At 37.1% G+C, this 22145-nt stretch overlaps 1 protein-coding gene across 1 annotated transcript; it reads right to left on the bottom strand.

Moving 5' to 3' along the window:
• Positions 1 to 1303: 1303 nt before the first annotated feature.
• hdac12 (histone deacetylase 12) lies at positions 1304 to 7052 on the bottom strand. The gene is made up of 8 exons (XM_088639429.1): positions 6640 to 7052; positions 6088 to 6231; positions 5397 to 5556; positions 4243 to 4439; positions 3918 to 4068; positions 3031 to 3147; positions 2545 to 2687; positions 1304 to 1953 (listed from the first exon to the last, which is right to left on the bottom strand). The coding sequence occupies exons 1-8, from the start codon at positions 6787 to 6789 to the stop codon at positions 1930 to 1932; spliced, it is 1086 nt and encodes a 361-aa protein (XP_088495555.1). The 5' UTR covers positions 6790 to 7052; the 3' UTR covers positions 1304 to 1929.
• Positions 7053 to 22145: the final 15093 nt, after the last annotated feature.

Raw genomic sequence — 22145 nt, 5'->3', positions numbered from 1 at the left:
TTCATGCCCACATTTTAGCAATAATTTAGCACAATAATTTGGGTTAATTACTATAATAATAATAATAATAATAATAATAATAATAATAATAATAATAAGTTTAGCAATCTCCTTTATTGAACATGGTGTATGAAGGTTGTTACTAAGGCATAACATGTACGGTATTAGCGTTGATTATGTTCGGACTATATGCTTTACAGAAAACGTTTCGTAACTATTGTTAAATAGACTTAGCAATTTCAGTAGTTCAATTAGGTTCACAACCTATGCTTAACATGGTCAAATCTATATACATACAATTAAGGAATGAAAATATAAAAAAATACAAATTAAATGTGTAAGCAACAGTGATGGAAATGTAACATTTATTTTAAAATGATATTAATCAAGTTGCAAGGGTCATCCAGTATTGTGCACCTATTTTGACTGTGAGGTAGTCTTAATCTTCATTACAAAACTACTTCTGCAGTAGTTCTGATATTAACACAACCTTAAACTAAGCATTTTATATATAAAAACAAGTTTTTCATAGAAACATAAAAAGGATATTCACTTTAACCTACTACAGACACTCCAAAGCAGACCAGAATTTTACATCTGTAGATAACTATGGATATATCTCAAAAGAAAAAGTGGATGATGTCTAGATAGTGTCAACATTTTCAGCTTCAAAGCAAAGGCAATGTTTTTTAAGATGTAGGGAGTCCAGACTCAGTGGTCAAAAAAGCAATCATAAAGTCTACCTTGGTTTACCTTAGTAATTAGGCTTAGTTAATTAAGTTCTGGGTAAATGATTAAGTCTCAATCAACAGTCCAGAAAGACACCGTATAAGATCAGATCAAGACAGAACAGAGAAAAAGAACAGAGACCACGTGATAGGATACAAAACATAAAGCCTGTGCCAGGCAAGAGATCTTAAGAAAGCTTGCTGTTCTGTAGTTTTTTAGGGAACTTGGAGTTCCTGAGTTAAGAAACAGGCCCTCCTGCTTAGTGAGTGCATTTCAGAATAGGGAGATAGGGAGATTCCCATTTCTTTTGTGGCATGCAGGTTTGCTGATAGAGAGATTTAACCACAGGTTGTATTCTATTTATTTTAAAAAGCAGCTTATCTCTTATTCTGATCTTTGTAGGCTTTAAGAATTGCATACTGGGTAAGAGACTGGGATTTTCTGTGTGGTTAGGATGTTAGGCCTCTGAGACACCTTGTCTGTAAACTTCTGTATTGTCATTGTTAATATTTGCTTAACCGGGTGTCCCTGAATTATTGCTCTTTTCACAAAAACTGTGCCAGAGAACAAATAATTAATGTGGTATTCTTAGGTATATTCTTTGCAGAAATCATTTACAGTACAAGTTGGGAGTTACGATTTTTTAATTTACTTTTTGATTAATCCGCTCGGTCATTTCCTGATGTTCTTTCTCAATGTTCGTAACCCCCCATTTGTAACAGTATGTAAACATTGAAAAATAATTCAAAGTTGAAGAAATAAGCAACATGCATAATTACCCTTAATAATATGACCCCTATGTGAAAATTATAGAAGAGAATTCACAACATGTCTCTTGACAGCACAGAAACACTTCTTAACAGTAAAAAGGCATAATAATGACATGGTTTCCATAAAATTAACTGTATTTAATTTAAAATAATCATATATTTGTCTTGTAAAATAAAATGCACTTATTGCATGCATTAATAATGCAACTTTTGAGTATCAGAAATTTGTCTCATAGAACATACTGATGTTTTCTAACTTAATTGTCCATGTACATTAGTATGTTTGTCAGTGTTTCCTCATCTTTTACAAAACTTCAATGCAAATACAAAAATGTTTTCATCCAGAATAAGAAAAATATAAAAGGTCTTCAAGTAGGCAGACATTATAAATCTTTTTCTGTGGAACAACTGGAATGATCACACATTGTAGTCACAACCCCCTGGTTTCCCACACCTGCAATATACCAGAGAAAGAAAAACTCACTTAAGTATAAAAGATGTGAAATTATGTATCTGCACAACTTAAAACATCTAAACTTCAACAAATTTCCCTATAATGTATGTTCAATTTTATTCTTGTGTTGGATTGCACATAACACATTATTTGGCCTCAAGAGCAAAACTTTGAACAAAGCAATCTATACAGTATACTGTATGAATAATTACAGTACATGGCACATTTACACAAAATAATGTAAAACACTGAACCCATTTGGTTGTAAGGCTACAGATCTCCATAACAACTATAAATATGTTGTCATTTCTTTAAGACCAAGTTCCTATGATGTTAAAGCTTTGTGAAATTAATTTTTCTCTTAAATGTTCACACCTTGGTTTGTGAAACGAGAATTTCCTACCAAAGATGTGTACTCCAATTCTTCTATTTGTCTCATTCTTCTTAATACTGTAATAAGACACCTAGAGTCTGACTACATCTCACTACAAAATTTTAAGGCATATGTTAGAAATCAAAGTAATGCTTTTGTCAATATACTTTTTTATAATAAAGGAATGTTACTGGTACAGTAGATATGCATTGTGTTACCTTTACAGCAGCTCTGTGGACTATAGTATGTCTGAGAGCCAGTCTATCAATGTCTCTGGAATAACCTCCACCAATAACTGTGGCAATGGGAATGCCCCTCCTTACAACAGCATCAATAACATACATGTCCCTCTGATACAGTCCTGTGAAAAATAAAATAAACAAGCACAGACATTTTATAAACTGAATGGAAAGTAATTTTTCACAGTGAACAATAACTGTAGGAAAAAAAAGCATAACTCAAAGAAAACATTGCAGAACTACTCAAACCATTGCACTGTTTAGAATCTGATGATTAATCATTACATTATTACATTACATAGTAGGATGTTCTAACTAATAGGTTAGCGTTAATAAGAATCATATTTCCGGTGTCAATCGGAAAAAGTAAATAGTAGTTTCCAGGAAAAACAGTTCCTGGGTTACAAAGCATGACTGTCAAGAGACAGAAGTACTTTTTTTCCCAATAAAGAAATAGGACTTTACCCTCATCTGTTAAGCCAAGTTTCCCCAATTCATCCTCTCTGTGGGGGTCAACACCAGCATCGTAGAGCACCACATCGGGACGAAAACTCTCCAGCACCCAGGGGAGATGTGTCTCGACTTAGAAAGAAGGAAAGAATGCTGAAGAATTATGATTAAGACCGCATGCTTCTGAGGAACTTGAGCGCTTACCTTTACCTGAAATAATTTAACAAGATTTTCAAATGCTAAGTCTCTTAACAATATTAGTGCATAACTATTACAGGGTTCCCAAACTCAGTTCTATTCTGAACATTTAAGAGTTCTGAGGCACTTTGTGTTTTACCACTGAGTCTAATTACTCTTAGCAGCTTTTCCTATGGCCTAGCAGTGAGCAATTCTTGGTTAGTCTGCTATAGGAACATTCGTTTTACTGAAAATGGCTGCATAAAAACGCTAAATATAATTAATTGTTCTGACGTTATTCATCAGTATGCAAAATTTTAGAGATGAATATTGCTCTAATACACTTTCTAAAATAAAAATGAATTGTGTGCTTCACCAGTGCATATGTTAAAGCACAGGAAGTGACCAGCTGGTAGAATATTCAGTATTTTTTCTTACAATAAAAAATAAAATTGCAGGGAAGAAAGAGTTTCCAGAGAGCTACACTTTAATGATAGCCTTTGTGACAGCATTGTGAGTTTTGGGGGTTACTACAGTACAGTAGGTGGTAACTATAATTATGGAACTGGCTGCCCGGTGCAGTACTTCAAGAGGGATAGTAGTAATGTAAAGGGTCATTTCTAAAATTTAGATATTGCCAAGATTGGATTTAGCCAGTTCACGAAAAGAAAAAGTATATGTAGTAACAGGTTAAAGGTTCCTTTTTCCAAAAGCCTGTACAATACCTGTATTGAGGTAATCTTTATCCATCATTCCTTCGTCAATGCTAATATCCAGGTCACTCTGTTGTTTCTGAACTGGAAAGTTCTTCCCACAATGCACAGAAAAAGTGAAAACACCTGGCTCATCTCTGAAGATATAAGCAGTGCCATCTCCCTTAAATGAGATTAAAGCAATATCAAACCGACAAAGAACTTCTGAGACACAAGTTGTGACAGCATTGAATGCATGAAAACTGAGAACCCCAGCAGGCCAGTTCAGCTGCAAATGAATTTGTCATTGTGCCATTGTCATATAAATATTCCTCCCCATCCTTTACAACCATGGTACCTGGTGCACATCCAGGTCAACGATGAGGATCTTCCTCTTGGGGTGAGAGCTGTCCATCCACTGCTTGGCCGCTACCGCCAGGTCATTGAGGAGACAGTATCCTGCACCAAAGCTGGGAAAGGCATGGTGAGTGCCCCCCGCCGTGCTGCTGGCCAGTCCTCTTTGGAGTGCAATCTCGGCCGCGAGTAGTGTGCCACCTACAACACAGCCAGCCCCATGCTTGAATTTTTCCTTCACAAGGATCACAGTTTGCTAAGCCTGTATTTACCTGAGACATGTGAATTACACATTGCTTAATGTGACAGTAATAGGTATAGAACTGTTCAGTTTGTGACTGTAAAGCCCAGGAAGTGTAAAGTGTTGAATGAGATTCTGGGATCGGATAGTTACTAGAAACCAGAAGAGAAAGAAGGGCCAGATGTCCTCATTATATCTATATATTAAGTTCTGAGAGTTTTTTTTCCTTGGAGACTAAACTGTCTCATTCATGGGGTACATTACACGTGCTATGTTTTTAAAATAGTCTTCCTGTATTCGAACCATAATTCTTGTGTGTTGACATAACTGCTGCCTAGCTTTTCTTACAATGCACAAAAGAAAAGGGCTGCTTGTTCCTTTTCAAGCACTACGACTGTGTTGAAGAGTGAAGCTGTTGGACAGGGCTTCTATCCTAGGTGAAATAGTACTGGAAATGTACAGGAGTTATGGCTAATCTCATGACAGCTAGTTAACATTATTCCAATAATGTATTATTAGCCTCTAAATTGCTCCAACATTGTCAAACTTTTATCAAGCAAAAATGAGGGGATTAATATGGTAGAGCTTTTCTGTTGTTAAAATAAAATCACTGAAGAATCTGATATTTCATTCTTGAATGCATGCCACTGTGGGCAACATAAATAAATTAGAAGTCAGGCAAAATGTATTCACTATATGAATACAAACCCTCAAATTTTAACTTTTATTGAGATTTGTTAGAGGATAATACATCTTCACAGGAATATAACAGTGTTATGAAACTGAAAACCTAAAAAGACAGTAGCATCCTGGAAAATGTAGTATAACGTGTGCATTAAATAAGCAAGATCAATATGAACTGTAAAGAAATTAAATGTATTTTAAACTCTACTAACCACCTTTCCTTTCTTTTGTACCTGTTTCATATAAGCAGCGATGTACTATGCCTTTACTCCAGACAAATCCAGTCCTTTTCTGCTCCTTCTGGCTGGTCTTCCCAGTTATGAAGTTTTCCACATACTCCTCTGTGTGCACACGGCAGAGAGCCTCTTGAGACACAGGTTCGGGGATGCACACCTTGAAGATACAAGCCAGGGTGGATAGTTCCAAAAAGGTCACTGCGTCCTCTTATTGTTTAGTTTTTATATACAGGACCTTCACCTCCAAAGTGCAAGGAACTATCTTTTTTTCCTTTTGTTTTCATGGCAACAAGTGTTATTATCATAGCCTCATTTCACTCAGTACATCAAAATGCAAAGCAGTAAATGGATACAAAACAATTAAATAGGGTATTTTCATCAGTTTAACAAAAACTCACATACATACATACTGTACAGTATGTCCTAGAAAATTAACATTTGGATTTTTTTAACAGCTACTGTATCCCTAGCTTCACACCACAGTTAAGGGTCAAATAAAGTTTTTCCTCTTCAACTTTCTTCAGGTGTTCTTCACACTTCACAGTAGACAAGAATAGTTAATGCCTTTGACAACACTAAGATGTTCACTTTGAGGTTACAAACTTCAGTGTATAGTTATTTATAACTCAGGAGCACAAGGATATGTTTTTGTTCTTACTAGGGTTACACAGTACAATACCAACCTCACCTGTTTCTCTGTTATTATTTGATCTTTAAGAAGAAAGCTCAGGACCTTGGGAAATTTTCTCATTGGAAATCTGTGATTGGGTGGAAGATCACAAACATATTTACTGTGATGGACAACAGGAAGACCTCTTGCTCCTTCTTCAATCTGTGAAAGGAAAAACATCAAGTTTGTGGCAAGATTTTTTTTAAAATAAAATAATGATAATGTTATAGGTGGGAAACAACTTTTAACATTTTAATTTTAATTTTACATTATTCATTTTAATTAAAAATACGTACTACCAACAAGACCTATTTCTGAAACAGTTAATAGGTATATCAAAGCAACAGTCATTTGTAATTTGTCAGATAAATGTCTGAAAAATACCTCATGTCCACAAAACTAAGCAACTCCATGTTCGTTGCAGAGAACAAGATACAAAGTCAGACAACAAGCACTTAATACACGAATATACAGTACGAATATACTCGAAGCAAAGAATTAGACCGTCGCATTAGGGAGTCGTATTGGTCATTTCCTACCAAACCATTAGACAACAGAAGCAGCACATACTTCGTATTTGCTATGTGTGGCTCTCTTCCACTTGAAGTTATGCTGGACAATTCTGCGCAAAAGGAGATCCCCAAGGACTGTCACATGCTTAGAACGAAAAAGCTGTTTATAATATGCGTTTTGTGTAGCCGATATACATACAGGTATCATTTTTGTTTGTGTTTATGTTACTATGCCTTATTACGAAACCATCCCGAACAATCAGAAATACTGTATCAGTTATAACAACACGTATTTTAAATGCACCGGTAGCAGTGACTTTTCCGACTTTCCAAATTAGTTGCCTTGTAATACTAGAAATCACTAAATCCAATTTTAAGGAAATGCTATACTTTGTAACATCTAGACGCCATGTTTTCCTTAAAGGTTGGGAGGTACAGTAGGAACTAAAATTCAGACGCTGACGTTTCCTTCGTACTGTATGTTCATGGTGAAACGCTGGCAGCGTGTAGCTTATTTTACCACGTGTATTGTAGTAATTATTTTAACGTAGTATACTGCGTCTTTTCAATCAGCATTGTGTAGTGGATATTTGATATTTTTAAGTGAAATACCCCAATATTTCTTTGTGTGTGGTTTATAAATTATAAAAAAGTCTAGTGTTTGAAATTGAAACAATATAAAAAGTACGACCACTTGAGGGCAGCAGGACTCAAATTGATGATTTAAACAAACATGGATGTGCAGGTACTGTTTCAAGAAGCATTACACGGGAAACACAGTGTAACATAGAAATTACATATAACCATATAAATTGGTTATATATAAACTTCCACGTATGAGTCTACTAGTCACTACTCCCTCAAAGTGTCAATTAAATTGGCTACTTTGATAGTAATGAACTTCCAAATTTGTAAGTTCCGATCCTCTCAGCAGAGTCTACATTATCCCTCGGGGGGGAAAGTTGTTTTACAACAGCAGTGTTGGTGTACAGACAGAAGACGAAGAAAAAAAAGACAGGAACAACAATATACACATATATATATATACATTGCAGGTCAAGTGTTAAGTAAGGATATGGCTACAGGTATGAATGAGAACTTAAATCTGTTAGTTTTGGATTAGGGGAGTCGGTATCTGAGTTCTTATGGGCTGCATTTGGTTATAAGGCAGAACTTTTCTATTATAAGTTTAAGTAAAATTCTAAAACAAAAAAAAAAGGCTAAATCCTCCAAAAGTACTTCAAGCTTTTGCTCCATAAATAATCAAGTCTAATTCTAGAAATCCCTGTAACACTACAGTGACTTTCAGGAAAGGAACCAATGCAGAACAAGCTGTCATCTGAATCAGAAGATATTATATGTACTCTGGTTGTACTGGAAAAACAGACTGATTTCAATTGCTCTAAAAGAGCAATGCATTTCATCTGCAGTGTTGTTTTGATTTCCATGATCATAACATGGGAGTTTGTATAAACAAAGCAATTTCCTTTTAAATTGTTTCTTTATTTCTATTGATATGGTTTGTATATATCAGTTTAATACTTGGAAAATGTTAATATATCAATAACATAACATCTTTCAATGTAAATGTAAGATGTAAAATGTAAAAACATTTATAAAGACACATTGAAAGGGAATGGATGTTGGCTTATTGGAATGTAAAAATGTTACACAGTGAAACTTTCAGTTAAATTTCTAAAAAGTAATGTTAAGTTAGTACTTTTTTGTTTTATTTTTTCTGTACAACCTTTACAAGGACAATAATAATGTTGCGCTGAAGATGCTATGGTAAAACCAATATTGTCTTAGGTTCCCAGCTGGCTGTTTAAAATAAAGTAAAATGTGCAAATTAAAAACGGTCTCTGTAGGTCCCAACTGTAGACAGCATCAAATGTTTAATATGCATTAAAAAAAAACATCATATTGCATAAGACTGCTTTAAATGAGGTGGGGATTTGAGCTTATCAGTACAAGTTAAAACATGAATGCTATGTTGTCTTAACATCAGTGTTAAAACTGTTCAAGGTTATCAACAAATATCCAAAAGAACATGGACAAATATTAACCATGTTCTTGAATTATTCACTGGTCGCTGAAAACTGCATTCTTGTTCTTTGCATGTTACACTTTGGGCTCTGGTTTATAGAGGCCTCAACATGTTTTGGTTGGCCAGGCTTTGTACTTCTTCAGGCTCTGGCCATATATGATAGTCTATCATGTGTCTATCCCAGTGGTCATGGAGTACAAGACAGGACTACACCCTAGATGGACGCCGGCCTATTGCATGATATAAATGTGCACACATGTATAATTTAGAGACACAAGGTAATCTAGCCATCATATCTTTGGAATGTGGGAGGAAACAAGAGCACTTGGAGGAAACGCATGCTAACAGACAGAGAACATGCAAGCTCCGCATAGAAGGCACAGCAGTGTGGGTTTGAATACAGGATCCAAAAACTTTGAATCAGTTATACTAGCCACCATGTAGTGCTATTTTATTTATTATACTATGATACATTCTTATAGTTATAATATACACCTATATGGAGTTGCAAAACCATTTTTGAAATGGTATTGTCAGTAAATTCTAATGCACCCAAAAGCAAGTGCTATCTTACTTTCTACGTATTTAAAAATATGAACCTGTTCCCTTAAAATGTTATCCTGACGCTAATGTAGAATTCCGTGCCTTCTCTAATCCCTTGAGCAGGGGAAATGCAATGCACTTATTGTATTATTACATTACCAGCAGAAAAATGGAGAAGACTGCAGCTTTGGTTTGGGGTTGTACTGACATGTATTAAGAAATAGATGTGAAGGATAGCTTTATGTTACTGCTCTTTTTTTTTTTGCTTGTGTTTTCTCAGGTGCAGGAAATGTTGGAAATGAATGTTGTACCTGTAAAACAGAGAGCACAGAATGCCTTAAGGCTTGAATGCAAGAAAACATTTTGCAAAAATGAAATATTGAGGACACGCAATATCAGGTTCAAGTATCAGGTTCTTCTGAAGCAACGATAAACACAGTTCCGCTTCATTTTCATTTCATGAGCAAATATCCCAGAGTCCTGTTAGCATCATTAAATCAACGTTATAAATGAATTAAAGGCCTAATTAAAACCAAGCTAAACTCTGTGCTGCATTAAAATATTTCCCTGACACCTAAACATTTTGTAATGAAAATAGCATTTAGCACTGATGTTTGGCTATGGATTTATCTCCAGTTTAGAACTAGTGTAAACTGTCTGCTTCTAGCATAAGTTAATTAAATAAATGGGATTATTTTCTTGCACCGTGATTAAAATATCTAAAAATTAAGGCAAATCACATCCTGTAATTACTCAGGCTAACCAAAGCATGATGCAAAAACATGGCATTATTTGGGAGGGATGCCAGCCTATCATTCCTGTACATACCTGTAGTTTAAAACTCAATGAATCTGCACTCTGGGGCTATTTGGTAATCTATTCAAAAATGCGTAAAGGAAAAAAGACTTTTGAAAAAAATCTTTGATTTGTTTACTGAAAAGCCTGAGATCTTTTTGCATGGCTAGCCCAAGGCTGTTGATTTAGATTCGCGGATCATTCTTCGGATAGTTTCGACATTATATCACTCAACCAGCTTGTGTGCGCTACATCTGTTCAAGCAAGCTTGAAGGATTCCACAACCACAGCCATAACGGCTCAGTTATGTCAAAGGATCTTGGAAAGGCTGATTGTTGTTGAGTGGAGCAAAGATGCAGCTGCAGTGAGAAACTGCTATAATCCCAGAGTATGAAGTTTGTCAAACTGTGATGGCAAGGCCTCAGCATCACTTGTTTAATTGATGTAAGCGAAGCTGCGGTTGCCACGGTAGCAGACCCACAAGCAGAGCACAGCTGTGCCACAACTGTGCGTTAGCTTTCAAGACTGACTAGGGCAGGCTCAGGGAAGCAGAAAGCAGGGCTCTTCCCGTTCTCTGCAGCCTCCCGGGTGCTGGCAGGTATGCAGAGTTCCCGTTGAGGGACGCGCCCTTATCTCATTGGCACTGGAGCTCCAGGACGAGGCAGTGTGTAGACCGGGAGAAGAGGACAGAAGTATTAACACACTCTTCTTCGTTCTCCCCTGTGTGCGGTCATAGCTGTGAACCTATAGTAAATGTTAAAACACACAGTGGACTATTCCAGATAGGGTGGGCATACAAAAATAAGTGGAGATTATAAATTTAAAAAATTGATTTGGCATGTATGGGTCCTGTACCACTGCCAAACCCTCTATTACTAGCTCATCTCGGGTGAGGTGATAGGAAAGAAATTGGCAGTAAACTCTTACAACACCCTTTTCTATACTTGTTGTATGGGTTTGTAAAGAATTTGAGCAACTATTTTCTTCTTTACAGCATCATCTAGATGAATTATAGACATTCATCTAGCATTCTAATTTAACATTTCTGCTAGGGTTGCCCATATCACCAGGTTTATATTGTATTAAATATTTTGTTGGACCAGTGTGCACTTTGTCTTGAACTAGATGCAGTTATTTGTGATCTTGTATAGCTGCATTTTATTTCTGCAATTATATTATTAACTGTGACTCACCTTGGTTGCAATGTATCTGGCAAACAAATAAGTAAAACTAGAAGTTAAGATGCAAATGTTAAAGTTCTCTATGTTCAAAAGTGAGTTTTAGCAGTGGAGGGAAAACTCGGTTTTCCTTTGATCCATGTAGTTGGACCCTGATGGTATTTATCAGTTAAATGCTGAAATTTTGGTGGTCTGTGCAATGAATAAGAGTCTGTTTTTTTAAAAAAAAACATACTGTTACGTAATCAAAAACACATAACAGGAGTTTAATTGTTCTACAGCTCTGAGCTACCATTCTTAGTTCTCCAAGTACAATATATACCAGTCCCTTCTCTTCTATCTGTGACTTTATAATCTGTACTGTGGTGTATTTCACTGAATTTAAAGACAAAACCAGTTCTTTATTTCTGGGCTGATGAGAATTAGAATTTCATTATTCAAAAAGTAGTCAGAAAGCTTAACAAGCACAAATCAGTGAATACGAAACCTAAATTGCCTAAACAAGCAAAGATTTTTTTTTACATAGACACAAACAAATGTCGTCGCCTGAAAGGCTCATGTTAAAATAAAGCTTATCATGGAAAGTTTACTTTAATCCAGGACCAGCGTCTGGGAAAATACAAGTATAAAGAAAAAACTACTTACTGTATCTCAGCCGCATGATGCACTTTTTAACCCTCTGTAGGATAAGAGAACTTCATTGTTAGCATTAAGAAGGCAGTAAGAATATTAAACCAAATCAATCACAGCTCATGCTGTTTTTGTAATCTTTATGCTTGTTGTTTATAACCCCATTAATAGTGTTTTTTGTCACTTATTTGGTGGATTAGCTGAAATTTGTGGAGCATTCTAATTATTCCACATTGATCTCATTGTAAATGTCATTATGTAATAAATTATTTAATATGTATATCCACTCATTTAAAAAGCTGGAGAGTCTACAGTATTTTCATCTGTAAAGGTAGCATACTGTTCACAAAGGAACATTTAATAATGGATTTTTCCTTTCACATTTTTAGCATACAGTAAGACTGTCAACACCTACAAGAGATTATTTTTTGTGAATAACAATCAATATTCACAATGCAAAAATTGTGAGTTTTACACTATAATCTACGGGGATCAAACCAGATTACAGAATGACTCCCCTAATTCTTGAACTCCGAGTTGCCAATATTGTCAGCCTGTCCCTCATACACAAAGATATGGATGTGTTCCAGCTCCCGTTGATCAAATCTGAGTAACACAGATGCCTCGGCATCATCTGTTCAGCTGTCACTATTTGTCTTCATCTGTTTCAGCTGATCTCTCTCCTTGAAAGCGCAGATGAGAGCTTTTGACTGTTTTCCATAATGCTTTTTGAGACTTCATTTGCTTTCTTGCTTTTTTTGTATTCTATTGAATTCCACTAAATTAATCAATCCCACAGGCATTAGAATTTTAGGCTCTGAGGTTGTTTTTTTCTTGTTCTCTTAGATCCCAAGATTTTGGAAATATACATAGAGCAGCAGACATTGGAACTTCAAAGTTCTCCCTGTATTAGTGCGGGTTTCCTCCAGGTGCCTTGGCTTCCCTCTTCCAAACACAATTAATTGATATCTTTCTACAGTCCCAGTGTGTGTGTTGTCCAAAATGTAGCCGTATCTTGCGCACAGGGTTCTGGGATAGACTCTGAGTCGTTCTGACATTTCCTAGGAATTGGCAGCTTTCCGATGACGGATATGTCCTAGGATAGAATATCCTTATATGAAAGTGTTATCCGCAGAGAATGTAGAAAGCTCTTAAATGACAGATCTTTATTAACAAATCATTCCCTTACTGTGCAGAAGAGAGTTAATTAACTACATGCCCCATTACAATACTTTCAAAGCTATTTAACACCATTGGTTTAAAAGAGAAAAAATATACCTCAGTGTGACACAGCTCGAAATTGTCATCTTTATCTTCCCAATTTTAGCTACTGTTGGCTTTGTGCTTGGTCATGTGGAAGACATACCTTAAAACTGTTTTTTTTTTTGTCAAATTGTCAAGATTTCGAAAAATCTTAAGGGTAGGGCCTCAAAAGTTCTGCTTTTTCCTACAAATGCCCTGGCATTTTGGATGCTAGAATCCATTAATGGAATTTTTTTTTTTTGGCAATTAAGTCTTTCTTTTAACCTACTGCTATACCTGAAAAATGTGGAGCTCAAGTGAGTATCTGAGCACTTTGCTACTTTGCTGGGCCACTTAATCCATTTCAGCTAAATTGACGACTCACTGGCTTGATCTCGCCTCTCCAAGGCTGGTGCTCGAAGGCTGGGCTAACCCACCCACTCGCTCTGGCCCGGAGTCTCACAGGCTGATTTGCTGAGGCGGGGTGGTCCTGCACAAACTGTGACAGACACTGGGTTTGAATACAGCTTTACACAGAGAATGCAAGTGACGTGCAGTTTGATTTACTGCCTGCAAATCCACCACAGACAACCAGTTCTGGGTCCTAGGTAAGCAACAATTACACATTATTACACATTTCTGGTGTTCTCATTTATTGTTAATTTTCTTCTGAAAGGTTTTCTCAAAACTTGAAATTAGGTGGGGAGCTCTGTCTCAATATATATTTTATGCAAATGTGAAGGCCTGGTTTTAATTTTGACTGATTTGTGATCCAAATACAAGAAATTCCTTTTGCATCCTTCCTTGTTCTCTTGCCATCTTGACTCTCCACAGCTGTCTTTCTTATCTTTTCAGACCGACAGCTTGTAAGTTCAAGGCTGGTCTGGCTCAGTGTGGTTTTAGCTGGAGCTCTGTGGAAATGGCAGTCTGGTGAGGGCTTTTGTGAAGAGTAACACTGTGTGGTGTTTGACTGAACAGAAGGATTAGCAGTACCCCTGCTGGGGATGTCTTGTCTGTGAGGGGACAGATAGTACAAAATGTAGCTGCTGGTCTCAGGTGTTGGGCTGTTCAAGGAAGGCGAATAAATTAATTAAGGATAGAAAAGCCTGTGTCTAGAGTTTCAATTAATAGGCTTAAACCAGTCTACAACTTTATGAGAAAGGGCACCTGCTTTTAATTAGAATGTCCATCTGTAACTGTATTTGATTAGAGTGTTTAGATTAAATATATACACATTTTATTGGTCTCTACGTAGTGGCTGTTTTTTTTAATAACAGCTATCAAATCTTGAAAGTCTTTGAAAAGAGAAATAAACAGGATTCTGAAGAAGAGTAGAATATCTCTTTTTTAATTTCTGGAATTAAAACATGCAAAAAATATGTACAGTAGTAGTCCATTGGAGAGATGTCAAATTGCAATTCCCCAAGGTGCTGCAGCGCATCCGGCCATGTTCCAACCTAAAATCACTTATTTGCACATGCAATATAAAATTTCCAGTTCTTTGTGCACCTAATAATGTATTTATTTCAAACAATAAAACTAGAATCAAAGCCTGGATTGTTGTCTGAAGCTGTCTGAAATATATATATACCCATAGAATAGCATTTTTTCTTTAAGTGACAAAATAGTGCAGCATGTTGATAAAAACATGAAGTTATAATGAGCTGGTGATCTAATTTACATCCATAATGTGCACCAGGAAGGAATGAACTAAATCTATCTTCTGCCTTGACACTTAAATAGAATGGGAGAACAGAGCAGCCAAATTCTGGGCTAGTTTTGTTCATGATGTGTAAAACAGTGGATTGGCATTCTGGGCTTTGCTGGGCTTTGGTCTAAGTGTTTATCAAAGCGCGATTGGCATCAGCATTCTCTGACTTCTCTGATTTATTTATCTGCTGCTATTATATCTCTATTTTATATTATATATTACATACATACAGTATATTTGGAATATAATTGCATGTTATATATGATACATTATATATTTTGAACAGCATCAAAGAACCCCCACCCCTGCCCACACACACACAGAACAGTTTCATTTTTCCTCCCACAATTTTTTTTTCTTTTGCGGAGAAGATAATGGATGGAACCAGTATCCCTGTGTTTTTTTTCCCATCTGGTGTTATTCCTGTTGGCAGGTTAATGACATTTTTCTTTTAGCATGGCTGAATTGCCAGATAAACTGTAGTGGCTATGTGTTTCTGTTACATTAAAGCGACGGGTTCAAGGACGACATCAGTAAGGTATGCAGCTGTCGGAATCGGTGCAGCTGATCTCAGAGTCTTAGAATTCGGAATTCAATCTAATGCTGAAAGCAATAAAAGGAAACAGGTGGCCACTCCAGCTATAAATTGTAGCTGTTGTTTTGGCTGAGAAATGATAATTTGACACAAGGCACACTTTAATGTCTTTCCCACACTATGATGAAAGGACTTCAATGTCCGAACATCATATGAGTTTCTCTCACTCAGTTTGCTGTGCCCTGAATTCACAGGTCTATTTTGTCTTTGGATCTCCATCATTGTTGTTGGAGAAAGGTCGAAGTACAAAAATTACCGGCCTTTTCTGAGATACAGTAGGTTAGTATACGAATGCCAAAATCATTCCTATGACAAAAAGATTTGTTTTTCATTCGATGCAAGTTTATTGTATTTCCAGTAAATAGCAATGTGACTTGATAAATGGTTAAAATGCACTAATGTTAATTATGACTTCATTAAAAATCTATATGATTCAGTCTTGAATCTTGTGATGAAAATCAAAGTTGGCTTGGCAACTTGAAACTGTAGTACTCTCCATATACTGTACATTCTTTCTTGTTCGGGACAGCAATATTCCCTTTTGTAATGCTGTGCTTTCCTTCAGCATACGCGATTAACTTTAGAGAGCTAATTAGTGGTCTTTAAAGGTCCGCTGTGAATATTTTCTATTTTATTAAATGATGATGCAAAAAATCCTGTAAGCATTAGACTGTCAAGGCGTACACAAATGCTGTCATTCTTATAATAATAATTGCTTACACTTATATAGCGCTTTTTCTGGACACTCCACTCAAAGCGCTTTACAGGTAATGGGGACTCCCCTCCACCACCACCAATGTGCAGCCCCATTACAGTCCCCATTACAGGTAATGGGGACTCCCCTCCACCACCACCAATGTGCAGCATCCACCTGGATGATGCGACGGCAGCCATAGTGCGCCAGAACGCTCACCACACATCAGCTATCAGTGGGGAGGAGAGCAGAGTAATGAAGCCAATTCACAGAGGGGGATTGTTAGGAGGCCATGATTGATAACAGCCGATGGGGAAATTTGGCCAGGATGCCGGGGTTACACCCCTACTCTTTTCGAGAAACACCCTGGGATTTTTAATGACCACAGAGAGTCAGGACCTCGGTTTTACGTCTCATCCGAAGGACGGCGCCTGTTTACAGTATAGTGTCCCCGTCACTACACTGGGGCATTAGGACCCACATGAGCCGCAGGGTGAGCGCCCCCTGCTGGCCCCACTAACGCCTCTTCCACCAGCAACCTTAGTTTTTCCCAGGAGGTCTCCCATCCAGGTACTGACCAGGCTCACACCTGCTTAGCTTCTGTGGGTTGCCAGTTGTGAGTTGCAGGGTGATATGGCTGCTGGCCTTATGGGCAGAAAGCATTGTTTACACATGTCTTAATATTATTGTGGGGAAGGAAACGTGCTGATGACTTATATGGTCTGAAGTAGAAGGTGGTGAAAATGTGAATGTGTTGGGGAAAAAAACAGGGAACAGAAGAAATAGGAAAAACTGTTGTTGATGATGTGGCTGAGCAAATGGTGTGACTCCTCTACTTATTGAACATATCTACTGTAATTTAAAAGTACACAGCGTGTTTCACTTTACACATGTACAGTAGAATCAATACCTCAAATATAACACCTCCTCTCACTCTGATGTTCAATAGGCTTTTATTCCCCAAATCTAAATCTAAGGAAGAATTGGAATATTTTTTCTCAGCTGCAGTATTTGAGAGGCATCCTCTGCCATATCAATGCAATATTTAGAAACACTCAACACATTTATATTATTTTCTGACAAGAGTAGCAGAAAAAGTTGGGTACAGGGCAGGTTTATCCCTTATCTAATTATGTTTCATAGAAATATTTGTTTACATTTAATTTTACAGAGGTCATGTGCCTGCAGGTAAATGGTAATGAAAATAGTATTCATAAGATTAGAATGTATGAAAATATTTACTTTTCTTTGTAGCATTTTAAATAGTGAATTTAATCTCACCTACAGTACTGTATGTGAGCACTTGTAGTGTTTAGAATATAACGTGATGAATTATTTTGTTGACAAATTCAATAATTTTACTTCATCTTCAAAATGTTTGATTTCGTTATTTGTTGTCTGAAGCTCTAGCCTGTGTTATTCTTTTGCACTGCTAAGGATGAAGTGTTAATACTGTCTCATATCTGACATCCCAATGGAGTCATAATACAGTACTGTATACAGTATGTTCTTAGAATTTCTGCAGTCTTTGTTTTTGGTGAGCAAAAGCACCAAAGAGGATTCCAAAACTTACCAGAGGTAATTCAAAAGCATGGAGAGATTTTATCTCATACATTTGTTAAACGCTTAGACAACTTAGAGGCAATTGTTGGGAACTATGGTATATTAATACAAATATGGTTGCTTGTTTACCACAGGTTGCATCTTATTAGTTGAATTATTGTCAGCTGGTTATAACTTACTTAAGGTTTAAAAGCATTAATGTTTGTCACATGTATCTCACACAGAGAAAAGGTCTTTAATTTCTCAGTTATTATAAAAATGTAAAGTGTCTGTTCATTGTGCAGAGTTTTCTTTTGTTTTCCAAAAAAAAATTCAGTGTCTTAGTGTAAACGAGTGTCATGACAGATTTACTATATCATCATTGGTATTTTTTCTCTTCTGTTTCTTTAATATAATTTTTAGTTCACTAAACAGGCTGTGACACCATGAGTTGTCTCTTAATAAATTAGTGAAACATAAAAACAAGAAGGTATGCCAATACCATTAGGATCTAGACTAGATTTCTTTTCTGTCTCCCATTTTGGAACGTAGCCCCTCATTGTAAAATGCTAACATGCCACAAAGTGTTGTGGTCTGAGACAGGGTAAATTCTGTTATAACCAAACAACAGTGCACTTTTTAAATATATAAAAAAACATTTTTAATAAGTTGTTTAACTTTAATGATAGAAATGTTTCAGAAACTTTCCTGTAGTGTTGAGAAGGAATACAGTTGTTCTGTTGTTGCTCACATTTCAACATCAGTTTAATTCATTAACTGTTTTTGACCTTTTCGGTCTACATGTTTTGCTAAAGGTTGCAAGGGCAGCACGTAAAGTGAGAAGGATCAGAAATCCTTTAGCTCCACAAAAGATTCCAGGTCCTCTTAATCCTAACCTTGTTCCCCGTTAAACAAGGGATGAATTCCCTCCACTGTGTTGTGAATTAACCTTGAGGACTCTGCCAAATGGAATGTCCCCAGTTAAACTCCAATGGAACCATTTCAGATGGCTCTTCCATCCAGATGAGTAACAACTATATTCTGCATTTTTGTGCTTAATACTGACATGGAGACCTACAGTAATGCAAAAAAAAAACCCTCATTTCCACCAATTGTATCTTAATCCTACCCTTTCAGCCTTTACCCAAATTTACCCCCCACTGTAATTGATCTGAGCATACTAACGCTGCCTTCTGTAAGACGCATTCTCCTGGTTGAGGAGTTCCTCAATGTGCCTCTACCACCTCTTCTTGATCTATATAGCCTCCTCAACTCCTCAAGTCCTTCCAGAGCTGAGAGTTGAAATCCCTGTATAAAGGGTGATGTCTGTGGCCCAGTCACTAGGTGCTCTCTGTGCCTGTAACGGACCATTCTTTCCGGACACTATGCAGATGACAGAATCCGGGGTAGAGTGAGAAGAACATGGGGAAAAAGGCATGCGGGAGTCGGGAATGAAAACAGGGGGATGTCCATGGTGCGCTGATGTTCGGGGGAGGTGTGGCCGAGGCAAACAATCCAGAACTGAGTCCAAAGGGGGAATCCAAAACGGGGCAAAAGTCCAAAGCCAGGCGATCCATCCAAGACAGACGATTAAAACAAGAACCGGGTCGGGAACGGGAACCTTGATGGGACCAGACGCTTCCAGGTCTCGGACTCGCCTGGTATGGGAACCAATGCAGAGCCTGGAACAGAGTATGCGTCTGGCTTTTAAAAGGGACTGGAACAGGGAGCAGGTGGGGGAGATGAGTGAAAAACAAGGAAGGGCTGGAGCGTCCTTAAGAGGAGGGGTTTATGATTGTGACAGTGCCTCCTGGTATCCCTGGTGTGGCTAAGGTTCTTTCTGGTCTTGGTCTGAACCATCCTGATGGTTTTATCTGGCATTTGGGAAAGAAGGACCCTGCCAGGTGCAGTAAGCTCTAGATGACACAGCTTCAGGGTTTAAAGCTGTCCTGAGAGGCATTCCATGGGTCTCTGTTTTAGCCTTTTTTGTGTATCATGAGATTAGGCCTTTTCAGACCTCAAATATGTAAACTATTGGAAACAGGAGATTATGAAATTGCTCTCATTTCTTGTTTTTGTTGTTTTTATTTTTCAGCTGTGTAGATTTGTTGTCATGTCCTTTTCATTTGAACTCTCAAAACACAGACTGACTCCACTAAATGATAGCTTTGGAGGGTTTGTCATCCTCCACAGAGCCAGAGGAGAACTTTGTTTGTGTTCAGCCCACGCAAGGATCACAAACAAACATTTTAGGTCATGGTTGCCGTAAAGAGTAAAGTGTTGTTGTCTGAAAAAATATTTGAAAAATTATTGCTTTTGATTCTGCAACTGGTGAATGTTTTTTTATAAACAATAAAATTCATTTACAAATCAGTTTCAAATCCTGTAAAATTTCAGTTGATGGATTTATACACAGTTCAGTCCTTTTGTGCTAGGTGACTCTTCCTTTTTCTACTGTAGATAAGAATATAAATATTAAAATACTTTAAAAGAGATTCTCAATATTGACTGTTATTCATCTTGTAATGAAGATACAGACTGAAGATATGTTTTTAACTATATTCAGGAGATAATGGGGAAGGACTCTAGTGCTATTCCCTGGCCACATCGTCCTTAAGCCAGATAGGCTTTGAAGCTAGAGCTAAACGTATTGTCAAGAATACATTCCTGCAGATATTGGATCTTTAAACTGATGTACAGTGATTTAAGAGCTTTAAGCTCCTCCCTTGTCAAAAACATGATTAGCTCTGATCACCTGCAACAAACACAGGTAAAGATTGATTCATCTCATGAGCCTAGTTTAATTTATTTTGTAAACCAAAGAATTTCTAGTGAACAAACAGAAAAGGCATATGGTTTTATGTCAAAGTAAACCATATTCTGTTTTCAGACCTTTGCTTTTAATGCAGAAAAAATAAACATGCTTTGAATGTTTGAAATAGTATGCCTTTATTCTACCCGAATGAAGGGCAGCAATGTCTTTGGCATGTTCTAGGGGTCTTTTTTCATCTATTGTTCATCCATGTTCTGTATCTGCTTTATGGTTGGAGAATTGCAGTGACTTCAGCCAAGCTCAAGTTGCAAAACATGACCAACACCTTGAACAGAATGCCAAGCCTTTTATCAAGCACAAACACACGTTTAGGGGGCAATTTAGAGACCCTTTTAAGTAGGACAGCACTTCTATAGACCGTGTGAGCAAACTGGAGTAACTAGAGAAAACCTCTTGGAATGCACAGAAAACATACAGTACAAGTCCCTCACAGACAGAGACAAATTTGAACTTAAGGCCTAGGAAATAAGAAGGAATAGATCTGCTGCCTATTGGGGTGTTAAAGCTGTAATTTGTCAGAGAAACCTAAAAATCGCTTTATGTCATGTTCAAACTAGTTAGGTTTGGATCGACTGACTAGATAAAGAAAAGATTTAGATAAAAAGTAGGCAAGTTACATTTAAATATGTAAAACCATTTTATGTGATGTCATTATTGCTCTGAAGTCAACCCATTACAAGGCCATAAATACACTGTCACGTATTCTTTGATTTATTTTATGTCTAATTCATTTGAATGTGCAGGGTACTGAATAGTCTGTCACCCCCAGCATATTTTTGATTTTCACAATAATGGCCGTTGTTAAAACTACACCAAGCTGTGTGAACAACAGGTGAAATGAAGAGTCTCTTTGTTTATTACAAAACAAGAAATGCTGCCAGGCTTATTGTTCCTCTGGGTGGCGTGGACAGATGCAATCTGTTTCAAACTAAATTGTCTATGCTTTTCCAGTTTAGCTCAACGAGTGTGCAGTTTAGAATCCTACGTAATGAAGGTGTTACAGTGGAAAACAAAACACAGATGGCATGATAGCCTTTATCCGTCAACACAGACAGATCAACATCATGTGCAAATGAGGAACAACAGTATGACTCTGAGTTGATGCGTCTTTCATTTCACCTTCCGATTCTTGTTCGCTAATTTATCTAGGAGGTTCTCCCACTGAGATCAAGGCCTCATTTCTTCAGGTGGGACCAGGCACATGTAAACAAATAGAAATACTGTATGCACACCACAAGTGTACGATGCAAGATTGCCAGCGTGAAACAGTGTAGGAAAACATTAAACAGCCCAAAAAATTGAAGCCCGGTAACTCTTATGTAACATCTTAGTAACAGTTATGCAGTGAAGTCCTATACCAAAAATCTGTTGTGTGGCTCTCATAACACGGCAGAGGAATTTAGAGGTGAAAGAATATATGTGCTGTCATTTAGGTGCTAGAAAACTAGCTTTTTGGAGGGACCTGAAAATAGCTTTATGACACATTTAGAATAGTTAAGGTTGGACTGAACTAGTAAGTTGGACAGCATGTCTATAGGCTGTGGGAGCAAACTGGAGTGGCCAGAGAACTAGTAAAGAAAGAATGTGGGCAATTACAATGTATTAATGATAAATTTGCATGTTGTCTTTTTAGACAGCGTGTGCTAAATATATAGTACCCATTTGTGTGATGTCATTATCCCTGTTAACTTGATCATTACAAGTGCATAAAACACTGTCATTTCTTCTTTGACTTTGATTTATTTAAAGATGTA

Source organism: Lepisosteus platostomus, chromosome 7 (genome assembly GCF_059453375.1).
Source record: "Lepisosteus platostomus isolate fLepPlt1 chromosome 7, fLepPlt1.hap1, whole genome shotgun sequence".
Classification (NCBI taxonomy): Eukaryota; Metazoa; Chordata; class Actinopteri; order Semionotiformes; family Lepisosteidae; genus Lepisosteus; species Lepisosteus platostomus.
This window is presented reverse-complemented; position numbering and strand designations above follow the sequence as displayed.